The sequence below is a fragment of the Brassica rapa genome, chromosome A02 (genome assembly GCF_000309985.2).
Source record: "Brassica rapa cultivar Chiifu-401-42 chromosome A02, CAAS_Brap_v3.01, whole genome shotgun sequence".
NCBI classification, from domain to species: Eukaryota; Viridiplantae; Streptophyta; class Magnoliopsida; order Brassicales; family Brassicaceae; genus Brassica; species Brassica rapa.
This window is the reverse complement of record NC_024796.2, coordinates 24505074-24528416: the sequence shown is the minus strand read 5'-3', so window position 1 is coordinate 24528416 and position 23343 is coordinate 24505074. Positions and strand designations below refer to the sequence as shown.

General features: G+C 34.3%; 1 protein-coding gene across 1 annotated transcript; it reads right to left on the bottom strand.

Annotated features, from left to right (window-relative positions):
• Window positions 1–12448: 12448 nt before the first annotated feature.
• LOC103854020 (protein indeterminate-domain 5, chloroplastic) lies at window positions 12449–23107 on the bottom strand. Its single transcript, XM_009130927.3, has 3 exons — window positions 21663–23107; window positions 21027–21423; window positions 12449–13929 (listed from the first exon to the last, which is right to left on the bottom strand). The coding sequence occupies exons 1-3, from the start codon at window positions 21844–21846 to the stop codon at window positions 12738–12740; spliced, it is 1773 nt and encodes a 590-aa protein (XP_009129175.1). The 5' UTR covers window positions 21847–23107; the 3' UTR covers window positions 12449–12737.
• Between the last annotated feature and the right edge of the window lie 236 nt (window positions 23108–23343).

Here is a 23343-nt window from a genome sequence, read left to right as displayed (position 1 = left end):
CTTATGATAGAGTGGAATGAGATTTTATAAAGGCTCTCCTACAGAATATGGGTTTTGATCTTCATTGGATTACATTAATGATGGAATGTATATCATCGGTTCAATATCAGGTCCTACTTAATGGACAACCCCGGGGTCTTATAGTCCCACAGAGGGGTTTATGACAAGGGGATCCTTTATCACCTTATTTATTTATCCTGTGTATTGAGGCTTTAATTGAAAACATTAAAAAGGCAGAAAGAGGAAGAATTTTAACGGGAATGAAGGTAGCTCGAGCATGTCCATCGATATTTCATTTGCTTTTTGCGGATGATAGTCTTTTTTTTCTGTAAAGCTATAAAAGAGGAATGTCATACTATCCTTAGGATCTTAAAGGAATATGAGGTTGTATCTGGTCAGCTTATAAATTTTGACAAGTCCTCTATCCAAATTAGACACAATATTGAGGAATCAGCTAGACAGGAGTTACGAGATATATTGGGAATCCAGAATCTTGGAGGTATGGGATCTTATCTAGGCTTTCCAGAAAATTTGGGAGGATCCAAGATACAAGTTTTTAGCTTTGTGCAGGACCGGCTAAATAATAGAGTTAATGGATGGACTTTTAAGTTTTTCACAAAGGTAGGAAAGTAGGTGATTATTAAATCTGTGGTGACGGCATTACCAAATCATGTGATGTCCTGCTACCGGCTACCTAAGGCAACAACTAAAAAACTGACGACCGCGGTCGCACAATTTTGGTGGAGTCCAGGGAGAAGGACAAGGAGTATGCACTGGAAATCATGGGATAAAGTGTGTCTTGATAAGGAAGATGGGGTCCTAGGTTTTAAAGATATTACGGATTTTAATACAGCAATGCTTGGTAAACAGCTGTGGCATCTGATCGAAAAGCCAAATACTTTATTTTCCCGGGTTTTCAAGGGACGATATTACAGGAATGCATCACCCCTGGAACCGATTCGCTCTTATTTTCCGTCATATGGCTGGCGGAGTATCGTTTCTGCTAGATCTCTGGTAAGCAAAGGACTAATCAAAAGGGTGGGATCAGGATCATCTATATATGTATAGAATGATCCATGGCTCTCAACCACTCGCCCGAGACCAGAAAATAAAAATCAACATATTTTTGACCCATATCTTACAGTGGATTCTCTTATTGACTCTACTTCGCGGAGATGGAATTCGCATGCACTCAGGGCTTTGATGGATCTCCAAGATGTGAAAATTATAGAAATTATACCACTGAGTAAATCCCACATGTTGGACAGGGATGTATGGCATTTCACAAACAATGAGAGGTATACAGTTAAATCAGGATATCAGTTTGAACGAATTTATCCAGATAAGGAGAGACCACCTTTACTGTTTGGATCCACAGTTGATGCTTTGAAAGCTTTCTGCTGGAAAATACGGTGCCTCCCGAAGTTAAAACATTTTCTATGGCAATTGGTTACAGGTTGTATAGCAGTCAAAAAGAATCTGAAAGCGAGAGGAATACAAGGAGATATATGTTGTGCCGATTGCGGAGCGGATGAGGAATCGATCAACCATGTGTTTTTTGAATGTCCTCCAGCACTTCAGGTTTGGGCTATCTCCAAGATACCATCAAATCCAACCATGTTCCCAACGACCTCTTTGTTCACAAATATGGATCATCTCTTCTGGAGAGTCTCTCCACCGATGAAAGCTCATCAATTTGCATGGATTCTTTGGTATATTTAGAAAAGAAGAAACAATAAAGTTTTTAGCAATTTGGACATGGAACCAATGGACACCCTCAAATTGGCAGAAACAGAGTCAAGACTTTGGGCTGATGCACATGTATTGACCGAGACCAGGATAGCGTCCCAAGTTGAGGTTACGACTCTCCCATCAATTCCAGGGAGATGGTGTTTTACAGATGGTTCATGGAAGGAGAATGATGCTTTCTCTGGGCAAGGTTGGCTGAGTACTCTAGAAGGTTTTAATGGGTTGTTAGGAGCAAGGAATGTTCGAGCTTGTCTATCCCCTTTACATGCAGAGATGGAAGCACTAATTTGGACAATGGAATGCATGAAAAACTTACGGCAATTTCATGTTACATTTGCAACGGATTATTCTCAGTTGCTGAAGATGGTTTAAGAACCAGAAGAATGACCAGCATTTGTAAGCTTTTTGGAAGATATTAAATCCCTGAAAGAAGTTTTCACACATTCGGAGATTATCTATGTACCAAGGACGCAAAATTCAAAAGCGGATAGCCTAGCACGCAGTGTCAGGAAGCAACTGTCGTTTGTCGTTCACATGGATCAAGATCTACCGGAGTGGTTCACAGAGTCAATATGAATCTGTATTTGATGACAAAAAAAAAACTATTTTAAAATATTAATACAATTAAAAAAAATAGTTTAGACTTTAAAGTTAGTTTTAGGGATTTTAAATTTAGATTTAGGATTGAAAGGTAGTTTGAAGATTTATTAATTTTAGGAATGATATTTTGTGTTATAAGATGTTTTTTTAATAAACTGATTTTTAAATTTTAAACTAATTACTTTAAAACGTTTTTGTAAATCAACTTTTTTATAGTTTCCACTTGAAAAACGTTTTTACTAATGTTTTGAATATACAAAACTTATTTGATTTTTTATTTATTTATCATAAAAACGGGAAAAACTGTATTTTATAATTTTTACATACTTTCAAAAAATTAGATTTGTTTTCAAATTTTTTTTTTGAATTGAATGTTCAATTTAATTCAAAGAAAAAATACATTTTTACAATAAAGCATCCTTATGTAAAACTTTAAAAGAAACTTCTCCTAGTTATTCAATCTTGACTCAAACCAAGCAATCATTCCTCCTTCCATATCCTTATATCCTCTTCTTCTGATGACAGTGAATTTATTTCTCATAGTTTTGTCTGGCCTTTTTATCAGCACCTCGCTTGGTGATGACCTTTCTTCATGTCTGCGTTGGTTTCTTTCTCTCCACACCGAGTAGACTGTGGCCTGCATAATATATCTCAGAGTGAAGATCTGTATTCTGCTCAGGTTCAGACCATTTGAGGTAATCCAAACAATTTGCTCTAGATCGACCGAGAACTGGTCACTCATTACACCCTTAGCAAGACTCTCCCAAATTCGAGTAGAGTAGGCACATTCAAAAAACAAATGCTTCAACGTCTCCGGGGAGCTCTGGCACAAGACACAAGTTTCATCTATGTTCTGGTTCCAAATCCTCATTCGATCAGAAGTAGATAATCTCCCATTCATAACTAGCCAGAATATAAAGGCAAATTTCGGTGAAGCGTGTTTAAACCAAGTGGTTTTATGCCAGTAGCATTCCTGGTGACTTTCTCGAATTGCCAACCAAGTACTTCTCGTGGAAAACCTGCTTTTATAATCCTTTTTTCGTTTTTCCACATAGATACATCCTCCTCTTGCACCCAATTGTTCTTGAACCTCTCTATTTCATTTCCACTCTGTTAAAAATGGGAATACGATGATGCCTTCTTCGGTGACTTCTACAAGCCTCCATATTCGCATCAAGCATAATACCCATATCTATGTGAGCGCCATTACTCAGAATATCTTTTAGACATCCCAACACTGACCACCTCTCTTGCCAAAAGGAGGTTTTCCTCCCATTTCTGATCTCCACTCTATAAAATCATTTTTTCTGTTTCTCTACACTTCAATATTTTCCTCCACATCCAAGAGTCACTCAAGCTATTTTCCCTCACCGTCCAAAAGGATCCTTTACGGATAAGATACATCTTGATCCAACTGACCCAAAGAGAATGTGACGATAAGATCCTCCATATTTTTTGAATATCAAATCTATATTTAGATCCTATTCAAATATTTTTCTTTTGAATAAATCTAAATTTAAATATTACGCTCAAATAATCATGAAATATTTACATATGACCAGTGAGACGACAACCCTAATTGAGAATGTTCATCTATTTGGATCGTCTTCATGTGAAGATTTGTTTATGCCTAGTCAAAACTACTATTTAAGTGTATAGAGAATTCAATACTTTCATAGAACTTTTAGTTTTCTTATGGACAAATCAAGGATTAGAACACACGCTCAAAGAATTTTGAATGACAAATTATTTTTTTAAGGAACATATGTTTATATATAATAATCAAAGAGCTGTTATTTTTTATGCATGAGATAACGACTAGATGTATGTCAATAAATTTGATATACTAGGTCTAATGGTAAATTGGAAATTTTTAGTAAAATCTATCTCTCACAAGTAAAGGTTACGAGACATATGATTTGACTTTCAAGTAAGTCAAAAATGCAAATCACAAAGCATATGATATTCACAGTGTGTGAACATAATGCAAAAGTGATTGAGCAAAAGAACTAGGAAAGCCTAATTTTCATATAAAACTATACATTAGATTCAAAAAGAAACATGCTTAAAAGAAATTCAATGAAAATTTTTAAAAAGCCGACACACATCATAGCAAGGCTGGCTAATGTTGTAGCAATATTGATTTACATAGAGACAATGTGAAATCTCAAACCAATTTGATAAGAACTAACATATAAAGTGTAGTTTTGTGTCAACGTTCCATAACATAATGGAACATATATGTGGCAGCTTAAATGAGAATAAACATGTTCTTAAGAGAATTAACATTATTCCTCATAATAATTGCTCTTTATTCACTAGAATCCAATGAAGTTGCAGAACAAAAGTTCTAAACTCTTAACGGATGAATGCAATCATGCATGATCCTTAATTAACTCAGGAAATGTGTGTGTTTGGGGGGGGGGGGGGGGGGGGCATTGTCTACCACATTCAAACATTGGCAAAAGACCATGTACTTTGAAAACGTAATGTACATTCGTACAAATGCCTCAAAGTGTGGGGGTGCTCGACAAAATTAGTTCCACTAAATCCTAAAAATGTGGAGGTGCTTAGCAAAAGTCATAGCACTACCTCCTAAAAAGGTTCCAATTGAACCGAAAACCATGGATTGTAGATTCATCAGTTATGCACACAATAACAGTGCTTATAGGTTTCTGGTTCATAAATCAGATATACCAGATATCCATGTTAATACGATCATGGATTCAAGGAATTCATCATTCTTTGAACTGACATTTCCACGTAAGAATAAACAATATCCGAAACGCACTCTTAAAGAAAGAGATGTGATGACCTCTAGTTATGAGGCAAGTACTTCTGGCTCTTCTGTAATCGATGCAGAAGAAATGAAAGACGAAACTAGACGAAGCAAAAGAGCTCGTAAGGAAAAGTCGTATGGTGAAGATTTTATAATGTTAGTTCTCAGTGAGAATGAACCAAAAATCTTACATTGAAGCCATGTCTACACCTGACTCACCTTCTTTTAAAGAAGCAGTCAATAGTGAAATGCATTCTATAATACAGAACCATACCTATGAAATAACTTAGTTACCTCAAGGGTTTAAAACACTAGGGTGTAGATGGCAAATCAAAACCAAGTTGTAACTTAATGGCTCAATTGATAAGTACAAGGTCAAACTTGTGGTGCAAGGAAACATAAAGAAGGTCTATATTTCTTTGATACCTATTCTCATTGGAAGATAATAACTTCAGTCAGATTATTAATTGCAATTGCAGCATTAAGAGACTTGGAAACTCATCAAATAAAATTTAGATCTACCTTTCTAAACGGTGATTTAGAAGATTAGATATACATGAAACAACCCAAAGAATTTATGATCTAGGGTTAAGAACATAAAGTCTGTCGACTTGTGAAGTCATTGTATAGGCTCGAGAAAGTTTTGAAACAATGAAATGAAATTTTGATAATGTTATAATGTAAATAAATTCAGCATCAATGAATGTGATAATGTATATACTTGAAATGTACTACAAGTGGGTATATTATGTTGTGTCTGTACGTTTGCTCATCATCAGTAGTAACAGAGATATCATTCAACAAACCAAGAACATGCTTCATAGTCAGTTTGACATGAAAGACATGGGTCTTGCGGATGTTATTCTCGGCATTAAAATCACAAAGACTCCTGACAGGACAATTTATCTCAGGATCATTATGTTGTAAATATACTTGAGAAATTATAAGCCTAAAACTACTCAAGTAAAATTTTAAAAAAAAAAACGCCAGTAGAGACTCAACATCAATTAACTAAAAATGTAGGCGAGTCAGTGTCGAAGTGGAGTATGAAAGGGTCATTGGAAGTCTAATGTACTTAACCAATTCTACATGATCCAATTTAGCGCATACGGTAAACGTATTAAGTCGTTATACAAGTAATTCAGGTCATACACACTGGAAAATTATAACAAGGGTATTAAATTATTTGGGATACACTGTAAGTTATGGGCTACTCTATAATAAAGAACCCATAGTCTTAGAAGGATACAGTGATTCAAAATGGATATATGAATCTAAGAACTTGAAATTGACGAGTGGATATGTCTTTACACTTGGAGAAGCAGCAATACCTTAGAAATCTTCCAAATAAACACTATTGGTCATATTCACCATGGAATCTGAGTTCATTGCTTTAGAAAAAGCAGCTGAAGAAGCAGAATGGCTTCGTAATTTTTGGAAGATATTCTAATGTCAAAGAAACCAGTCCAGTTCTACGCTTTGTCAATCAGCTATAGCTCGGGTACTGGATGCTCTCTATAATGGTAAGTCGCATCATATAAGATGACATAAAACTATTAAAAACTGTGATCTCAAAACGTCAGCTGACAACCTTATGGATTATCTACCAATGGTTTAACATGAGATTAAGTATTAAAATCATTGAAGGGGATAGGTTTCTTGCCTATTATTAAAGGACTAGGTAATAACCCGCGCCTTGCGCGGGATGTGATTATTAGGTTTGTTATTTTTAATAAAAACACATTAAATCTGTTTAATCTGGGTATCGGTTCGATTTTAATTTATTTTTTGGTTTTTAATCTCCTAAAATATATCCATTATTTTAAATTAATATTTATTTTGGTTTGTTCTGTTAGAATGTTTGATTTTTTAGTTTTTTTGGTAAAAACCAAAAATTACTGTTATTTGTTTATTTTCATGTTATAAATTTTAGATAATCATCATGTCGAACCAATGGTTTCATATCATAGGTTGTAAGCGGATAATAGTTCAAGAAAAAGAAAATAAAATTATTAAGGCAAATCATTTTACTACAATTTGATCGGTAAGAAGTATTAAGAAAAAAAATATTTTAACTTCCAAAAAGAAAATAGATACTTCAGTGGTGGTAAATACTTATAAGGTGCTCACATCAAGGTGCATATGTATATGTATGTAAAAATATATAAGAATAAATGACAAATATATAAAGATATTGTTAATTAATATTAAATGACATTTATGTTCTAAATAATACATGAAAGATAAAATTAAAATTAATTAAAATTAAAAAGGCCTTGACATTAGTGAATTTTTTTCATATAAAGAAAAATCAATTGTATCCGTAAATAGAAGCGGGCACAGATCGAATATCTGGGTATTTGGAGGCATTCAAGTCGATTCAATCTTTAGCCACCTGGATAGTCGGTGACTCTGATAACCCAAATGATTTAGAATTTTAAAGAATATCCTATTTGATCTGTAACTAAAATAAAATTTATAAAATAATTGAAAAATTTAATAATAACATTTTATTACAAAATAAAATATAATTTAACTTTTAAAACTTTAATACCTATTATAATAAATTTAATTCATAAAATATTGTAAACTTATATAAACTATAATATATATAACATAAATATATATATATAATTCTGTACATATATGTATATATATGCATATAACATATCAAATTTGATATCCGTTCCTAAAAATATTGGAATTTGTGATTTGTTTTTTTAATTGTATTTTAGTAACTGATTTGCTTCGTAGAGTTATAGATATCCATATTTTTTTGTTCAAATCAAAACGGATAACGAATCGAATCAAAATTTAAAAATATTCTGCCTGACTTTATCCGTAAACAATAAAAATAATATATATATATATATATATTTTTTAGATTTTGATTCGTTATTTGTTTTGATTCGAAACGAAAAATCCAAAGTTTTATTGCATATGAGTTTTATATTAAAAATATAAAGTATATAGTGTGAACATATTTATAAATATAGTCTGAACGCGTTAGCATATTTATTATCAAATCATTGTGAGGTTGCCACGTGTCTATTATAGTGTGAATGCATTTATTACAATGCTTCTCCTTTAATATATAAGGGATGTTTGATGGAAACCCTACCAACATGACTGGAGATCCTAAGAAGTTGGTTCAAAGGAACAACTACAGCAAACAAAATCCGATAAAAGCACCAAAACCTACCCATATCCCAAGATGATAACAGTGCTCATGTAAGGATAAGGTTAAGCATTGGATTTTAATGCGATAAGACCATGGAAAATGCGATAAGACCATGGCCTTCATTTACATGTACATAAAGTATAACAGGCTACTTTATGTGTATATGACATGTGTACAGTGCAATCACCTAGTGAGTGTGAAATGAGGATGTTTCTAGGAGAATGAAGTTCAGGCTATACTCTCCAAGTTTACTCATGACCAACCAGGCAAGTTCACGGCCAAATGAACACAATAGAGAACTTAACTTTACATGAAAATGCAGCTGTGTTATATCTGTTGACTCGGTTTACATAAACTTTCGGGGGGTTCAAGACATCATGTCCACCACCTGAAAAGTAAATACGGCATATACTAACAATGAGTAGTATAAAGCTGGAAAAGACTACTACATCATATACATTTAGCTTCTCGCTTATACTCTCGAAAAGTTTGTCTGTCTAGTCTAGTGTTAGGTCCAGTTGTAGAGTCAGTCATAATCTGTCGAGTCTATTGAGTCTTCAAGTGTTTAGAGTAACTTCTATTCATGCGGAGGATTGTTGGACCAATTAATTATAAGCACAATGGACTGAGTAATTAATTGGAAGTGTGAATAGAATTTTATAAGTCCAGTGGACTAGGTAAAATTTTGGTTTAAAATGTGAATGGTTATGACAATTTATTGGACTCATTTTGCAAGTTCAATGGGATGAATAAATGTTTTGTGTGTTTAATAAAAACAAATTGGCTTCAAAACTAAAAAAAAAAGAGAAACTTGGTGGCCAAGTTAGCCAATTTGGTTTCCAAGTTTAGCCAACTTGCTAGCCAAGTTAAGCTAACTTGGTGACCAAGCTTTTATTCAGTATAAATACCCTATAAGCACTTCACAAATTCAATTATCTCATAACACACACATTCATCTCTCACTACACAAAAGAAGCTTTCTCTCACTAGAAAAGATAATTCAGATTTTTTTCCTCTTTAAAGTAAGTGTTTCGAAAGTATATCGTAGGAGTTAGTTCGTAGATTCTGTTTAGGATGTTGTGAAACAGTTTCATCACGATTGTATCCTAGATTCAAAAATCGCATAAAACCGTCACACATTACATGCTATTTGTTAAGTTAAAGAAAGAGATCAGATCTCGACTCCATGAATTTGTCTATTTCTTTATGATTTTTTAAACGTTTTCGGTTTTTATATTATCGTTCATATGCTTTTTGTTTCGTAATTTTTAATTAAGATTTTCGAGGTCCTGCCCCAGACAACTTGAAAACGAAGATTTTTTGCTCTTTAGTGGTCAGGTCAGTATAAATTTTAAAAGTAAACGAAAAAATTTAAACTGGCAGCTTGGTTCAAACTTCAAAGTTCGACTGCTAGCTACATGTTGCAGACATAAAAATTCGTAATATGCAATTTATTCTGGTGGCCAATATCCGATCATAAACAATTTATTTTACAGACAATGGTTAAAATTTACAGTTTCTTTGAGTGTATTCGTTTTGGATATGATGAATTAAGATATATTATTTTATAAAAAGGAATTCTCTTCATATGGATGATTAACCATTACACCATGAAAATGTTATCTTTTTTTATAAGAATGTGAATTTTCATTAGCAGAGTAATGACACAAAGTGATACAATCAGATTTGATGAAATCAAACCCTAGTACTTCATCTAATCTTGCTAAACAAAGCAAACTTAGTCTAAGAGAACCGCAAAAAAAGGTAAAAAAGACCCTCTCAAACAGAAAGGTTTATAACACCATGAAAATGTTATATCTTTCGTCAAAGAAATACGTTTACAACAAAAAAAAAAAGAAGAAGAGCTGTCTGTTTTTGGTGAGACAACGATACCATCTCTCCTTCTGTTTGCATGTCGATGGGCCTCCTTAGTAGCATCACTTGTCTGTATGTCGTCCTGCATTATACTCCTTACTAGGTTAAGATCCGCGCCTTGCGCGGAATGAACATTATATATAAAAATTATTTTATATATTATATGTTTATAACATATTATGAAATAATAAATATATATTGAATAATTAAAAAATCATTATCTACTACTTATATAATTAAATTGGTGCGAACATATAAAGAAATTTTATAAATCGAAAAAATATTTTTTCTATTTGATATGACATATAATTAAATTTAAATGATAGTAGTAACATATATATATAGTATATATATTTTAATATTAATATTTATTAGATGATGTTTTTTCTCATATTTATTTTATCATTTGTATCTGTTATAGCAAAAAATCTAAATTAGTGATGACAAATTTTCACTGTGGGATTAATGGTTTAAGTAATTTATAATATTTTTAAAATTAAGTTGTCAATATTTTTTCAATTTTTTAATCAAAAAATATTCAAAGTAAATTTCAAAATTAAGATATTTATGTATTTTTATATGGCATATAGTTTAATTTAAAATGGTACATATATTTATATATCTTTTATTTTTGATACTTATTAAATGAGACTTTCAACTTATATTATTTTTTAATTATTTGTATCATGTCATAACAAAAGTTTTAAATCATAGATTACAAAATTTGAATGTGAAACTTTTAACAGTTTTAGTAATTTATACTCGTTTTTAAAATTCAAAATATAATATATAAATAATCTTTTTAATTTTTATTATATGGTTACTATGATTTTTTAATTTATTTTAATAGCTTAAAATTAAACAAATATAATTATAGTACACACTTATTTTTATCAAATCTTTATTATTCAAAATCATTAATTGTCTTATATATTTTAACCACATTAGGCAATTCCGTAATCTTATTTAAGGAAATAATGAAGCACATTAATAATGTATTTATTGTGGTTTAATTAAAAGTTTATTATATATTTAGATGGACCAACCTATTTCTCTAAAGATTCTAAAAATCATTCTAGTGATGAGACGTGGCTATAAAAAAATGTTGCAATGCTTCTCAAATAATATATAGGGGATTATAATTTTATTGATATATATTCTTCAAATAAATTAATTATTACGACAATGACATTATAAAACAATTATTAATATCATTAATTGTTCCAAAAATTACAGATGTGGTCTTCAGTAATGTATTTTATGTTCACACACACAAAATTTAAATCAACAAAAAAAAAAGGCTAAAGATGCACTGAAATTTCTGTAAAATATCCCCTCTTCTCTCCCCAAACATACCCAATCACCCAACCTATTGGATATTAAATGTGTTTCGGATTTGGCTAAAATAAATTTAATTGTTAAGATCATTAAGAAACGAAATCATAATCCAGATTCAAATTTTTTTTTTAAGTTATTAGTTTTGTTAAAAAAATAATGATATATTTTTGAAAACATGCTTCCAAGCGAAATCAAAACGGTGCAAACTATATTTGCATTAGAACTAGTTTCATATTGATGCTATTATTAACCGGAAAAATCAGCATCAGTAATGTAGACTGTGAATTTTGAAACATTTTTAGACCGTCAAATTCATATATGATCGGAAAATTCAAATATGATCGGGACAAGCCTTAGGATATGGTAGGAGCATATTACGTACAAAATTATACAAATGCATATTTATATTTATATGTTATATGCACATGTGACATGTATGTATACATGTATCGAAATATTTAGAAAGGGGGATCACAGGACAAACACTCGTGACATTGCCAGCTAGTGAGGATGACAAATGAAAAGAAATAAAAGAATAAAACGGCAAATATAAGAAAATAAAAACAAAAAGACAAAGAAACGTAGCAAAAGCTGCTTGCACCCTCCAACTCATTGACTGCACCATGCAATGATAAGACGATAAATAGTACAGCCAAAAACAAATACCAAAACTGCTTTTTAACAAAAATAAATAAATAAAACAAATAAACTCGTTATAGCTTAAACTCGTTAGTATAGTGTTCGTTTTAGATGTGACACTAATACATATATATAGAGAGAACAAAGACTCGAAATTGAGTTCAAAATAAACAAATTACTCATTTATCTGAAACTACAAGCCATGAGAAACAATAATAATGTTTGTATATAACATTTCATAAGCCAAAAATATATATATCACATATGAAGAACTCTACGAACCATTTAAAACAAAACAATAAAATTATACATTCTCAAACCATAAAGGCATAAACTCATCTGCAATTATTTTTAAGAGTCATGAATCCATTTTTACAAACTATAAACGCAAAATCTTTTACAAGAGAGAAAAAGGAGCTGAGTTTAGATAAATTGCAACTATTTTTTGCTGATAAACTTAAGTATCAAGAGACTTGCAACAAAACTATAATTGCCGATTTTGATGACGACATGCGTACCTGAAAAAGATAGCATCTATGTCGATGAATAGAAACCTTTTTAAAAAAATTCTCTTAGCTAGAAACTAGCATGATGGATTCCATACGGTGGTGAAGTTGCCGGACCACCACCAGGATTAAAAGTGTTGCTGTTTCTATCGACAGAATCCGACGAAGAGCCAACTCTTTCTCTACTATTCCCATGTTGTTGTTGCTGTTGTTGAACCCCTCCGCTTCCACTCATGCTTCTTACGATCTGTCCAACTCCAAGAAAGTCTCTAGTCAAGCTTTGTTTATCAGCGTTTAATCCCTTGTTCACTCCTCTGTACGAACCAAACGGAGAATTTACTCCATTAGAGTTGTTTCCCGTTGGATCGGGGTTAGAGAAAGAGTTCATCAAATCGTAGAGATTACTCTCGTTTTCTCCGTACATTCCACTCCCAAAGTTTCTTAGAATGGATGAGGCATTGTTATTATTATTGTTGCTGCTTCCGTTGTTGTTGTTGTTGTTGTTGTTGTTGCTTGAGGTTGAACCCATTTGAGCAGCTTTTTGAAGAAGAGCAGTGGCTGACATTTGAGGTGTTGATATGGGATTTTGCATTGATGAGCTAAAGAGTGAAGGCACTGCTCCTGAGCTTGTTCTGTCCGTCGAGTTAATCATATTGTTAGGAAAGAGACCCGTGCTTCCTTCCCCTCCTCCTCCGCCTCCAATAGCATTTTCGCCATCAAAATGGTTCGAGATCATAAGATTACCGGAAGAAACAGCAGCAGCATTATGGTTGCTTGTAGCAGAAGCAACTCCGTTGTTTCCAGAGAGGAAACTGAGATTGAAGAGATTGGAGGAAGGAGAGTTATGGCTATCATGCGAGAACTGCATCAGACTCTGTTGAAAATTCATTGGTGATGGCTTGATGTTATTGCTTGCAGCCAAAAATCCTTGTTGTTGATCATGAAAGCTATGGTTTTGGTCTTGCATGAAGTAACCTGAAGAATTTGCAGCAATGAGATCAGATGAAGAGCGTGAGGCGGCTCCTTCACCTACTCCTTCGCCGCTTCCAAGTCGGAGAACGTCGCCAGAGTGATGATCAAGATTCTGTGGGGGCCCCGTGTGGGACAAACCAAGCATCATGCTTGAACTGTTGTTGTTGGAGTTGGTGTTTTGTCCGTACGGGAAGTGATGACTTGGTAAAGAAGTCAAAGAAGTTGGGTGTCTCGCACTCTCTTGAGCCAACGCGTCACAGAAGGCTCTATGTGTAATGAAACTATCTCGCCTGTGACTCAAAACAAAAAGATAATATTAATCATTTCATTCATAATGGAATCTATTGGATCGTCAGATAAATTAAGCGATAAAATAAAAAGACATATTTTGGGGAAAATGAAAGAAAAAAATATTTATAAGTAGAGAGAGAGAGACTCATCATGTCACGTAGCTACAAATATATCCGCGTGTAATTATGGGATCTTGAAAAGTCGATGGATGGCTAGAAAGTCAGTCTACTACTCTATTATATTATACGAATCTATTACTATTACATATACGTAAATTTATAACAGCTTACACACTCACATGCATTGATGCTGTAAAGTAGAGATTGAATGATAAACTATTAACTTGTATTCATTGAAACTCTTTACAACAATATATATACACGAGAATGACCGACCACAATATCCTATATCTTCTTGTAGTTATCTCTAACAATATAGGTCTATCATTATCTATAGGTAATCCTAATCACAATAGGATTCCCTAATACTCCCCCTCAAGTTGGAGCATGAAGATCTTGAATGCCCAACTTGGACGATAGAAACTCAAACTGAGAACGCCCCAAAGCTTTGGTTAAAATGTCAGCAATCTGATCCTTGCTGCGGACGTATGTAGTAGAGATAAGACGATCTTTAATGGCATCGCGCACCCTGTGACAGTCTCTTTCAATATGTTTGGTACGCTCATGAAAAACAGGGTTAGCGGCTATATGAATCGCTGCTTTACTATCACAGAAGAAAGGAACTGGTTTGTCAACTTGAACACCAAGCTCTTTCATCAAAGGAACGATCCATTTCATCTCTTTCGTGGCTGCGGCCATTGCACGATATTCTGCTTCAGCAGAAGAGTCTGAAACCGTTTTCTGCTTCTTAGTTTTCCACGAAATAGGATTCCCTCCAAGAAGCACAACATAAGAACTTAAGGAACGTCGCGTGAGTGGACATGTACTCCAGTCTGCGTCGACATATACTGAGAGTTCGAGATTGCTATCTGAACGTAAAAGTATCCCTTGTCCAGGACAGCCTTTGAGAAACCGAACCACACGAAGAGCAGCTTCCCAATGCACCACATGCGGTGCCTTCATAAACTGAGATAATAGGTGAATTGCATAACAGAGTTCAGGACGCGTTATTGATAAATACACAAGACGTCCTACTAGGCGTCTATACTTCTTTGGGTCGGAGAACATCGGTCCTTTGTCTGCTGCCAAGTGATGATTCTGCTCAACCGGAATAGACACAGGTTTAGCTCCAAGTAAGCCACAATCCGCAATAATGTCCAACGCATATTTTCTTTGAGAGAGGAAGATTCCTTCATCTGATCTTGCCACCTCAATCCCCAAGAAGTATTTTAACTTGCCTAGGTCCTTCATACGAAAACAATCACCTAAATAGGTCTTGAACTTCTCTAGTAACCCGAGATCATTACTTGCTAGGACCAAATCATCAACATATACTAGAACTCGAACTTCTTTCATTCCTTTAGTATATGTGAATAAAGAATAATCTGAATATGACTGTACAAAGCCAAACTCAATTAGCGCCTTGGATAACTTTGCAAACCAGCAACGAGGCGCTTGCTTCAAACCATAAATAGCTTTACGAAGCCTACAAACTTTGCGTGGATCCTCATGAGTAAAACCAGGTGGTAAGCGCATATAAACTTCCTCTTCTAGATCACCATGTAAGAAAGCGTTGTGAACATCCATTTGATGAGCTTCCCAACCCTTTGCTGCAACAAGACTTAACAAACTTCGAACTGTCGCCATTTTGACAACCGGAGCAAATGTTTCACCATAATCATCACCTGCAATCTGTCTGTTTCCACATCCAACTAGACGAGACTTATGTCTTTCAATGGTGCCGTCTGCATTGTATTTGATTCTGTGTACCCATTTTGATGCAATAGCACGTTTTCCAGGAGGTAAAGTTGCCAAATCCCACGTGCCAAGTTCCTCATGGGCTACCACTTCTCTTTTCATAGAATCCCTCCATACCTTTTCTTTGATGGCCTCTGAATAATTTCGAGGCTCTACTCCAGCAGTGACAGCTGCTAGGAAGGCTTGGTGGGAAACAGAGAACTTTAGATCAGACACATAATTATTTAGAGGGTAAGGAGTCTTACCAGAACCGTTACACGATGACGAAGATGCAGAACAGGGAGATGAGAGAGAGGGGTCTTCCAGACGAATCGCATTGTATGTGATGTAGTCTTTGAGCTTAACTGACGGTACTCTTTCTCTTTGACCACGACCAGATGTTTCATTCACAGCTACCACACTGTCACTTGATGACTCAGTAGGATTTGAAACTAAAACTGTAGGTTTCTGAATTGAACTTTCCGGGTTTGGTTGAGTAGAAGACGTTGGTGCCTTCTCCTGCAAGTTAATTATTTCGTCTGTTTGTGAGATCGGTGTTTGGTCAGGAGCTGGTAACGGTGTAGTACTTACTGGGTCTGAACTCCCCCTGTCTTCAGTAGGAGACAGATTTGTTATTTCCCAGTCATCATCAATCTGAACTTGTGTAGTCAACTGACTGTTTGCCGGGACCGGTGACTGAGAAGAGTAGGGAAATTCTGTTTCTTTGAATATAACATCTCGTGATATGAGAAATTCCTCTGTTTCTAGATCAAATACTTTCCATCCTTTTTGGTTGAACGGATAACCCACAAACACACATCTTCTGCTCCTTGATCCAAATTTATCCTTGTCTCGCGACTTGGCGTGCACAAAACACAAACTTCCAAATACTCTAAGATGTTCATAAGATGGTTTCTTTCCATATAATAACTCATAAGGAGAGGTGTTATTAAGCACCTTCGATGGAGTTCTATTGATGAGATGCGAAGCTGTCAAGATTGCTTCTCCCCAAAACTGAATAGGCATGTTTCCTTCAAAGAGTAACGATCTTGCCACATTGAGAATATGCCTGTGCTTCCTCTCAACGCGACCATTTTGTTGAGGAGTTGCAACACATGACGTTTGATGAATAATTCCTTTCTCACGGAAGTGGCGAGCAAGACACATAAACTCTGTTCCGTTATCACTGCGAACTGTCTTGACTTCCTTATTAAACTGTCTCATCGCCATTGCACAAAAATTTTGAAGCACTGTCTGAACTTCTGATTTTTCAAGTAGTAAGTACGTCCAAACTGTTCTTGAGAAATCATCTACAATTGTTAAAAAATAACGAGCTCCACTGGAAGATTGAACTCTATAAGGACCCCATACGTCACAATGAATCATCTCAAAACACTCTTTAGTTTTATTCAAACTTTGATAAAACACTTCTCTTGTCTGTTTGGCTCGAAAACATGTGTCACAAGGACTCTGAGTCAACGACTTATTAGTAGAAAATGACAAAGGTAATAAACTCAAAACTGAAAACGCTGGATGCCCTAGCCTCTGGTGCCAACGAAACTGATCAACTTCTTTAACAGACTTCTCAGCAACATGAACTCTAGCTGCCATGACATCCTTAAAGTAATAAACCCCATCTCTCTCTTCACCTGCTCCAATCAGCGTCCGTGAGAAACGATCCTATAAAACACAAATTGTATCTGTCAGTAATGCTAGACAATTTGTTTGTCGTAAGAGTTTGGACACTGAGATGAGTGAGCAGTTGAGATTCGGTACAAACAACACATTAGATAATGTGATGTTTTCAGAAAGATACAACACGCCAATATGAGTCGCAAACGCTTTGTTTCCATCTGCGAAACCCACTGGACATGGAGCTATACTGGAGATATTTTTAAGAAACGAGAGCTCTCCGGTCATATGATGAGATGCTCCAGTATCTAGTATCAAATCTCCATAGAGCTTACCGGACAACTTATCGGAAGATGACTTAGTTCTCTCATTGATCATCTGTGTAAGAGCTTTCAGTTGCTCTTCTGTGAACACTGGAAAACTTGATTCATTTGATGAGGTTGCATGAGCGTTGTGTGCCTTTGGTCCATTGCTTTTCCCTCTATCAGAACTCGAGGAACCACGTCCTCTGTTACTCTGAGAACTCCTGTTCTCTTGCTTGCTTGATCGTTCTTCCCACCAGTCCGGGAAACCAACGAGTTGCCAACAATTGGATTTCTCATGTCCTTTGCGACCACAATGAGAACACTGAGAAGATCGACGCATAGTTGGATCAACTTGATCTTTCTTTGCGACAAAACCGACTGCACCTTGTTGAGTCTCTCTTTCTTTGAATGAAGCCAGACGCTGTTCTTCTCTAATGACTTTGGAATAAGCTTCTCCAAGATCAACTAAAGAATCACTGGATATGATCCCTTGACAAACTCCTCCAAACCGAGATTCGTCAAGTCCCATGACAAACTGATGAACTTTTTCTTCATCTCTTTCCTTTTCATACTCTGTAGAAGCACTGCAACTGCAAGCTGGAAGAGGCTTATACATGTCTAGCTCCTCCCACATCTTTGCTAGACGTCCATAGTACTCCATCACTGATTGACCACCTTGTTTGCAAGACGCCAGTTGTTCTTTCAGATGATGAACTCGGACTTTGTTCCCCACTGAGAAACGTTTCTTCAAATTCTCCCAAAGTTTGTGAGAATCTGATATAAAAGTGACTGTTGACCGAACCTTCGCTTCAATAGAAGACCGTATCCAGCCGACAATCATAGAATTAACCGAAGACCAGAGATCAAATTTCGGATCATCAATGGAAGGTTTAGGTATTGTTCCATCGAGAAACCCTAACTTTCTCTTGGCTCTCAAGGCATTGGTTAACTCTGTAGACCACTCATTATAATTGTCTCCGTTAAACACCACCGAAGTTATTAATGCTCCAGGGTTGTCCGACGCAAACAACGAGTACGGAGTTGAGCTCACTGAGCCCATATTACTTTGCTCAACATGCTCAACTTGAGCACTGCTTTTACTAGCAGAAGAATCGACTTCACCAGCCATCAAACTTGACTTGCTAATGAAAAACTAGGTTTCAGGATAGTTATTGCTCTGATACCATGTAAAGTAGAGATTGAATGATAAACTATTAACTTGTATTCATTGAAACTCTTTACAACAATATATATACACGAGAATGACCGACCACAATATCCTATATCTTCTTGTAGTTATCTCTAACAATATAGGTCTATCATTATCTATAGGTAATCCTAATCACAATAGGATTCCCTAATAGATGCATATACATAAATAGGAGTACAATGTTGTGTCACACTTCAAGTTTGATGATGTATGTCTATATAACTTTGCTTACGAACAACTATATTGTATATATATATCAGTATGAGTTATTCTTGGGTTCAGGTGAATCTCTATGTTCAACAACTAATTGGATTTTATTATTTATATTCGATATCTTTAAAAAAATAAAATAAAATATTGTCAAGTTATATTATGTTTTTAAAATAGAAGGGAAAAAAATAAATAAAAAATAATAGTAGTTACAAAAAAATTTAAAAAAATATTTTTAACGTCGTCAGCAAAACACTAAACCCTAAACCCTAAATCGTAAACCCTAAATTTTTGGGTAAACCCTAAACCCTTAGATAAATCCTAAACTCTAAATCAAACACTAAGCACTGAACCCTAAACCCTAAACCCTTGAGTGTTTTAGTGTTTTTGATTATGAGTTTAGGATTTATCCAATGGTTTAGGATTTATCCAAGGATTTAGGATTTATCCAAAGGTTTAGGATTTAGGGTTTAAGGATTAGGATTTAGGGTTTATGATTTAGTGTTTTGCTGACGACGTTAAAAATAATTCTTTTATTTATTTTTCACTTTTTTATTTTAAAAACATAATATAACTTGACAATATTTTTTTTTTAAAAATATCGAATATGAAATAACACAATCATATTGATTGGTGAACCTAGAGGTTCACTCTAGGGGTGAGACCAAGAATAAATCTACCGGTATATGCAATAACTAATTAAAATAATCATTATTAATTCTGAAAAGATATTTTATATGCATAAGATATGCTTGTCATTGCTAACTATAACTCCATGTGTATGTATGCATTAATGTGTATTTAAATAATATATGCGTATACAGAGAATTACAAAGGTTAAGGTAGGTGGAAAAAGTTATGTTTCACGAAATTAGTATGTAGAGAGAATGATTGACAAATGAATATCTGAATCTGTTTTAATTCAAGATCCTAGAAGTTCAATAAATGCAACTTCAGCATATATTCACTGATCAGGATTATATTAGACATAAATGCATTTATATATTTTGATGTGTGTGTGCGTGCACGTATACCAGCATACTTTTATTTCCTTGGCTTCATACCATTTATAGAACTCTACGTCACACACACATCAAAATCCAACCAAGAACCAAAACAAAATTCAAAATCGAAATTGTTTGTAGTGTATTATTAGTTGCCACTTCTATCAAATATTAGCGTCATTTTGTTTTTATGCAAAATGTATATTGTAATTATAATAAATCGAAAATAGTCATGTGGTTCAGTTCAAAAGAAAATTATGTGGCTTGTGTGGTTATGGTGCAGAGTACAAACGAAACAGAAAAGGGAAACTCTGTAATGACAAACTCTCTATTATATTGTTTAGCAGCACGTGAACTGCCCGTAGTATAAGTACGTAATTAAATCTAAGGAAAAAAATCCTGAGAAAAATCAATTTTATTTCTCTGACAGAAAATAGGGCGGTGTTTACGAGGCAAGATATATAGAAAAACAATAAGAGAACAAAAATTTGAAATTGGTCCTCTTTGGTTTTGAGTTTCTGCTAGAAAGTATCTAATGAAATATGGCAGTTTTTTGTTCAAAAAAAAAAAAAAGAAATATGGTAGTTTCAGTGTCATACATAGATATGGTTATATGCACACATACATTCACGTGTTCATCTATCAATTTTGATTTTTTAATATCTTTATATACAAAAAGAAAAAATAAATTAAAGTTGCATTTACTGCATGAAAGAAAGCGATAAGAGCATCGAAGACTTCGAGGCGAAACAGAAAGTGAACCTAAGAATAAACCCTAATCCATGAAGAATGACTCAAGACACATATTCACACACATATCATTGAGCTATATATGATTAATTATAATTTAAATTGTTCAAAATATTTTCGAATAATTACCGGGAGAAGAGTGTACCACAGTCGCAACGATATTCTTTGGTACCACAAGTCTTGGAGTGAGCTTTCCAATCCGATTGAACAGCGTAACGCTTAGAACATTTCTCGCATTTCCACTTCTTTTCACCGTGTTTACGGTAATAATGTTTCTTGATTCCGGTGAGGTCTCCGAGAGCACGTGACGGATCATGGTGGACGCACGTGGGCTCCGGACAAAGATACACTTTCCTCTTCACCTCTTTGGTCGACTTCTGCTTAAGTTTCCATGGGAGATTGTGTCCTCTTCGATGAAGTTGTAGATTCTGTTCTCTCTGAAAACCTTTGTTGCATACTTCGCATATGAATCTATTTGTAGCCATTAGTGTCTTTGGAGATAAAGCGATCACTTCTGCATCGGAATCTAATAAAGAGCAGAAGAATAAATCGAGGCAAAAAATATTGATTAGTTAAGGAATTTTTTATTGCATGATATGGTTAATGAAATTCTCAATTCTGGAAAATCAAGAACTAGGGTTTTGCTAATTTTATTATTTCTAGATTCAGCTAGTGAAAAAGCACCAATGAATGATTTAAAATTTTATCACATGATTTATAAGATTAAGATGATAAGATTCAATTAAGGAGTGATAATTAACTTACTTGGAGTTCTTGGTTGATTTCTCTTCTTTTTCTGCGGTGGAGCTTCAAGAGGTTGCTGAGACTGCGGTGGCTGGTGGTGAGGAGGAGGAGCGACGGCCGCGGAGGGATTCGGAGGAAGAAGGTGAGTTTGATCTTCTTCTCGAACTCCAAAGAAGGAAGCATTAGAGGATGAAGAAGCAGCCATGGATTCTTCTGTGTTATGTGTGATGGTGAGAGAGAGAGAGAGAGAGAGAGAGAAAAAAAAATGAATCTAGAGAGAAGAAACTCGAAACATTAAATTCTTTTTTGACTTCCACTGATTTCTTATCTGAATAAAGCCCTAAAAACGGGATATTTCTGATTTTAGATTAATTGTTGTTAATTTTTAATAGACAATTAAAAACAGAGAAATTTATGTGAGGTAATAGATGAGAGGAGGTGATAGTGACAAGTGAAACGAGTGCTAGGGTAGTAACAAATAAATAAATAAAACTCTCACCGAACTCCATAGCTAGCAAACAGATTAAATCAATCTTGGCTTGGTTAGTTTGGTGTAATTTTTATTTTATGTATGATATTTTATACGGTACATAGGATGCTAAAAACTATATATATTATATAAATAAAATATTGTTTGCTGAAAAAAATTGTTTGTTTGTTACGCATTTGAATGAAACTATTTAAAAAAAAAACATTGGCTGCCGACTGTAGACACTCCTATACAGAACAATTTATTATTCTCTTTTTGAATACGTAAATTAATTTTTAGAAAGAAAAAAAATATGCTAACTACAGACGTCAGTGGACCCAATCCATTCGCCATATAACGACAGTGGATGGTGCGTGAGACAACCCTCAACAGCTCTTCTCTCTCGCTATCATATGTGAATAAAATTTTAAAGAGAACAAAAACTGGATCTAAAAAGCTTTATAGAACATATTACCATGGTGTAACTATGACACTAAGAGATTGGGTCTAACTGGTAACTATCAAAAGAACATTAAGAATAGATACGAAAAGAATGAAAAAGAATAAAATTATAGAAATGCTAAAGAATAATAATTTCTTATCATATTTAGTAACGAACAAATTTGTTCTATATTTCTCAATAAAAGAAATAAAAAAAATGAAAATGAAAAGCTATTCCTTATGAATAGTAAAATTCTTAGAATATTAAAAAATGTATTATTCTTCTTCATTCTTTGGTCATCATTTATATTAGAGGACGATACTGTCAAATATCGTATAAGAATATAAACTACCAGTACGAGATTTCTCATATACTATACAAGGAAAGCTTATGAATCACATATATATATCCAGCCTATATTTTGTTCTTATATATCTTAATTAAAGAAGTAAAAATGTTGGAAATTTTTTGTGCGTACTTAGATATAACTAATTTTAAACATTTGACTATTTATAAGGCCGTGAAATATATTTCCAAATACTTAGCCAATTTCAAGTTGGTGTTTTTAGGAGAACGTTTTTCTCTTCTTCCAAATCCTCTCAAACTCTCGAAGCTAAATTGAATTTTCTTTCGGTGTCTGGTCGCACGTGAGAGTAATTGCCGAAGCCGGAGGCTTTCTCTCCCTTGTCTCCTCGTTTTCCATTTGCTCATTTTTCTTCTCATGTCTCTCGATCGAGATGTTTATGAAACTGGGCTAAGGTTCCGGTCACAGCGTTTTGGCTATGCTTGCG

Coding starts and splice junctions, on each gene's coding strand:
- LOC103854020 (XM_009130927.3), bottom strand. CDS start 21,846: ATGGCTGCTTCTTCATCCTCTAATGCTTCCTTCTTTGGAGTTCGAGAA. Junction 21,424..21,662: donor AAATCAACCAAGAACTCCAA/GTAAGTTAATTA, acceptor GCTCTTTATTAG/ATTCCGATGCAGAAGTGATC. Junction 13,930..21,026: donor TGTGGTACACTCTTCTCCCG/GTAATTATTCGA, acceptor TTTGAGTCACAG/GCGAGATAGTTTCATTACAC.